We start from the raw sequence: 5,071 nt of genomic DNA, 5'->3' as shown, positions 1-5,071 counted from the left end.
ATTTTATTACAATTATTTTAATTAAAACTAAGTCTCTAAACGCCCAATTCGCATAATAATTCGATACGCTTTTAAAGTTTTTAATTAGGTACAGCTTTATTGCGCGTGCCCTAACGCAAACACCCTAGGCTCCGCCCGCGTGGGGCCGCTAAGCCACCCCGACACGCCACGCCACTTACGCCAAAATGACCATATTTGGTTATGCGCGCGATCGCAGGGATCGGACATGCAATTGCGCCATCATCAAATGAGAAAACAAAAGGGAATACGTATCCCTATTAGCTGTGGAGACTAGTAATCTGTAATAGTGCCGCGATTCAAGTACAGAGGATATTAAAATGACCAGGCGTATTGTGCTACTGGATGGACTTGCTAACTCCCTATGGCGGTACAAAGTACTAATCTATACAGTTGACAACCTGTCGAATTAACAACCGCCTTAAACTTTTACTATACATAAAATCTACACTCTGCAATTCTATACAAGAAGTTACAAAATTACAGTATACAACGATTGACTTAATTTTAAGGCTTGATAGTTGATATTAATTACTTACTTTAATTCATTTTGATACCCATTCATACTTACTGCAATAATAATTTTATTTTAAAAGTACACACATAAGTATATTATTAATACGGGGATTTATTTCAATTCGTGATTGAATATCTACTTATCTGCTTTTAAAATGAGGTGTAAATTTATTTAAATTACGTATGTATATAAAAATAAACTGTTTTAAGTGCGTTTAGCATAAAAATAAAAATAAGAAAGTTAACTTATTATTTACAAAGTTTCAAAATACATACACATTATTTAACAACGTATGCAAATTAAGAATCCATTAGTATTACTAAGCGAATCTTTGACCTTATTAAACATTGTTCACCGTGTAGTAACAATATGTTAGTAAATAAAGGCCCACGTAAATCACAAAACAAACGTCCAGAAATAGCTGCATTGCGTACGGTACGCAACAGACACGGTGCTATGGGAGCGTCCAATCTAATTTTAAACATTTATATTTGGCCGAAACTAAATGTTGTTCTAGGTCAACTATTATAAACCGTAGACGATCACTGTCTACTTCTTTCCGTGACGTCTACCATGACGGCATAATGATGCCAGGATCATGGTTAACGTCACTTGGTCTTAAAAAATTAAATGAGTAACTTAACATTGCTATATTAACGTTTTTTTTCGAGAAGCTAATCTATATCTCGTTACGAAAAGATAATAGAGTGCACCGTGTGGATTGCAAACTTTTCAGTACAAAACAGAATGTATACAGTGTGCATAATGTAGAGCCCTTCTGGCTTGTAGCGCATAAGTTTTTCCTAACAGAAGAAGCTTCTTAGCTTATAATGTGCTTTATTGCTTAATAATATAAATTATTGTAGATTCTACAGAAAGCGTATTAATTTGTAAAAGAAATCAATTCCATAAAGGATCATAACTCCTGCCTATCTTTCTATTTGATTAATTTCGTTATTGGAGAAAGACAAATTAGTGTTCCCTAAGATTTGCCAAGAAACACCGCTCAGTGTCATAAATTGCCACTGCTGATCCTTACTTACTAGAGTTGTAGTGGCAGGTGTGAGGACGGGAATGTCTTTAACCCATGAAATATAAAATATATCGGCCTACTAGCCTACTGACTAGAAAAAAATCGACGCAGTGAACTGTATAAGTAAAAGACAACACGTTTTTCTACGCACGTTTCAGTGTCATAGTGATCAACGATTACATAAGTTTCTTCAGTAAAGGTGTAAGAAATAAAGTCCTTGCAGTATCAGTATCACGTCAGGTATGGTCAGAAACAGTCATTGCCATGCCCTTCCCCAATATGAAGCAATACATAAAGCAATAAGTATACGGCGACTTCTCGTATCGTCCTAGAAACCTTTGACCTTCGTGACTTAGTCACAACAAATATTTACATCTCGGCTTAGAACAACAAAATATTCAATATGTAGCTTATTTGTGTTACAATCATTAACATTGTCGGTCATTGACTTCTTTATTGCCTACGTTAACAGATGGTAACAAGGGCTAGTTGTGTTTCTAAGGGAACACACGCCGTCTCAAGGTCATGAACGTGGAATTACAGACAAGGTTCATCCTTGAGTATGTAAAACCCACGCATTTGATAAAACATAACAGTCAGTACACGTAATTAAGATAATAAAACCAGCCAAGAATTTTAAAATAAAGATTAAAGACTAGGCGTGGCTTTGCGTTAGTAACAATGAACCCTATTAGGTAAATGGGCCTCGCCCATATTTCAACAATCTTTCCATTAGGTACATTAAACTCATTGCCATCATGAAAATCTTGTTACGCAATTTTCTGTCTATCGCAACGCATTTTACATTGTTTCATTAGCTTATTATCTTACTGTTAAAAGAATATTGGAATAGGTAACTAAATACCCGATTTTAGGGATGCATAATGATAAAAAAATCGCTAATATGGAAAACTTGAATGAAGAAATACTGTCTGTTAAGCCAGCAGTGTTTGGTAACAAAGATACAATTTCTGATAAAGTAAACCTGTTGTGCATTACGGGATAGAGGATTACAACTGTAGTTATTGACGGTCACAAACGGTACTTACTATTTTGCTGTATATGAAATGTGTTTCATTTTGCATGGTGAAAAGAAAAGTCATCATTATACCGGTATATAAATTGTTTTATTACAAATGTTGGGTTAGTAACGATTTACAAATAAATAAAAATCTTTGTCAAAAATAACGGAATCCACAATATTCCGTTCAATTTACGTAATATGCATATTACGACACCTTACAACCTATTTAAATACTGTACTTAAATACAAGATCACAAGCGTAATTTGAGCCGCCCGTTTGGTAGCAGGGTGTAGGGCATCATTTATTAGGAATAGTCTCATTTGGCATTTAGAAGCACTTCCTGTGCACGATTGAGGGACCAGACTCATCATACTCTTGTTTCGAGATCCACATCTGCTGGAAGGTAGAGAGGGAAGCAAGGATGGATCCACCGATCCATACGGAGTACTTCCTTTCTGGGGGCGCAATGATCTTGATCTTCATTGTCGAAGGAGCAAGAGCTGTGATTTCCTTCTGCATACGGTCAGCGATACCGGGGTACATGGTGGTACCGCCGGACAATACTGTGTTGGCGTACAGGTCCTTACGGATGTCAACATCGCACTTCATGATGGAGTTGTAAGTGGTCTCGTGAATACCGTTGGCTTCCATACCTAAGAATGAGGGCTGGAAGAGAGCCTCAGGGCAACGGAACCTCTCGTTACCGATGGTGATGACCTGACCGTCGGGCAGTTCATAGGACTTCTCGAGCGAGCTGCTGGAGGCGGCGGTGGCCATCTCCTGCTCGAAGTCGAGAGCGACGTAGCAGAGCTTCTCCTTGATGTCGCGCACGATTTCACGCTCAGCCGTGGTGGTGAACGAGTAACCACGCTCGGTGAGGATCTTCATGAGGTAGTCGGTGAGGTCACGACCGGCCAAGTCCAGACGGAGGATGGCGTGCGGCAGCGCGTATCCCTCGTAGATGGGCACTGTGTGGGAGACACCGTCGCCGGAGTCCAGCACGATACCGGTGGTACGACCGGAGGCGTACAGCGACAGCACGGCTTGGATGGCCACGTACATGGCGGGTGTGTTGAAGGTCTCGAACATGATCTGTGTCATCTTCTCTCTGAAATAGAACAACTGCGTTAGTCCTGTACAGAGTAGCAGGTCATCACCTAAATATCAGCAGCTAATCAGTACTAGTGTAGTACTAGTAGGTATTATGAAAACGAGAAAACGCTAAGAGATAAAGCAGACACGTACCTGTTGGCTTTAGGGTTGAGGGGAGCCTCGGTGAGCAGCACGGGGTGCTCCTCCGGCGCCACACGCAGCTCATTGTAGAAGGTGTGGTGCCAGATCTTCTCCATATCGTCCCAGTTGGTGACGATGCCGTGCTCGATGGGGTATTTGAGCGTGAGGATACCTCTCTTGCTCTGGGCCTCGTCTCCCACGTACGAGTCCTTCTGTCCCATACCGACCATCACGCCCTGGTGGCGGGGCCTGCCCACGATCGATGGGAACACGGCACGGGGCGCGTCGTCGCCCGCGAAGCCGGCTTTGCACATACCGGAGCCATTGTCTACTACCAACGCAGCAACTTCCTCGTCGCACATTTTGAATTAGTCTGAAATTAATAAATATAAAGCGATGAATAAATTTTCCTCAAATTAAAAGTAATACTGATAACACAAGTCCGCTAGACAGAAAGTGCCATAATTTTAAAAGGGGCAAAGATAAATAATGTTCCACACTTAAAATTCTAATCATTTCTCTTGAGAATATCCGTCAAAATAATTATAATTAAAGCAGTTTCACAAATTCCGAAAACTATCTTTTCAATTTCACTTCACTAGTTACGTAACCACTTTTATGTAATTTATCTCAACTCACTTTTTTTTCGTTATAAATAGTAACTTATTCGAACGTTTATACCTTTAACTATAAACTCAAATATTGAATTAAAACCGTATTAAATATAAATACAAAAAGAACTTACATTTAAATAAATAATTTAAAAATGACTAGTTGCGATTCCGTGCCGCTCTGCTCAAGCACACCTCACTAAATGAGGGCCGACTCGTGAGGATAAACTATATAAAACAAGTCTTATCAGAGTTCACACACTATCGGCAACAATATGTTTCCGACCAATCGCGAGCTGAGTCAGTTTTGTCACCATATATGGTAACGTTCACTCTATCAACACACGTTGATAAGAGATACCTCGATAAGTGATTGCGTCCCTACGCGTAACACTCACGTGGCTTACGGAATTACGGACTGAAGTCGCCAACCGGCATATGCGGTTACACCTGCGAGCTCTTAATGCTATCACATTCTCTCCTCGGACAAAAACTTGGTTTTCACTACATTCAGTGCTTTCTCTGTGAGACGGCAGATTTGCGCTAATTGTTACAAACGACTGACATTAACCTAGAATTGTTTTATTAGCTCAGAATTCGTATACAGACAAGTGTGTAATTGCATTAGAGGAAA

At 39.9% G+C, this 5,071-nt stretch overlaps 1 protein-coding gene across 1 annotated transcript; it reads right to left on the bottom strand.

Moving 5' to 3' along the window:
* Positions 1–2,673: 2,673 nt before the first annotated feature.
* On the bottom strand, positions 2,674–4,740 carry LOC115443640 (actin, cytoplasmic A3a). Its single transcript, XM_037445778.1, has 3 exons — positions 4,572–4,740; positions 3,839–4,199; positions 2,674–3,701 (listed from the first exon to the last, which is right to left on the bottom strand). Exons 2-3 carry the CDS (start codon positions 4,186–4,188, stop codon positions 2,921–2,923), a joined length of 1,131 nt encoding a protein of 376 aa, XP_037301675.1. The 5' UTR covers positions 4,189–4,199; positions 4,572–4,740; the 3' UTR covers positions 2,674–2,920.
* Between the last annotated feature and the right edge of the window lie 331 nt (positions 4,741–5,071).

This window comes from Manduca sexta, unplaced genomic scaffold (genome assembly GCF_014839805.1).
Source record: "Manduca sexta isolate Smith_Timp_Sample1 unplaced genomic scaffold, JHU_Msex_v1.0 HiC_scaffold_211, whole genome shotgun sequence".
Classification (NCBI taxonomy): Eukaryota; Metazoa; Arthropoda; class Insecta; order Lepidoptera; family Sphingidae; genus Manduca; species Manduca sexta.
The sequence above is the reverse complement of the archived record's forward strand: the minus strand, read 5'-3'. Positions and strand labels throughout refer to the sequence as shown.

Bases quoted from the DNA above. Each gene is read 5' to 3' on its own strand.
- LOC115443640 (XM_037445778.1), bottom strand. From the start codon at position 4,188: ATGTGCGACGAGGAAGTTGCTGCGTTGGTAGTAGACAATGGCTCCGGT. The intron at 3,702-3,838 runs GTACGTGTCTGC...GTTCTATTTCAG, and splicing joins CTCAACCCTAAAGCCAACAG to AGAGAAGATGACACAGATCA.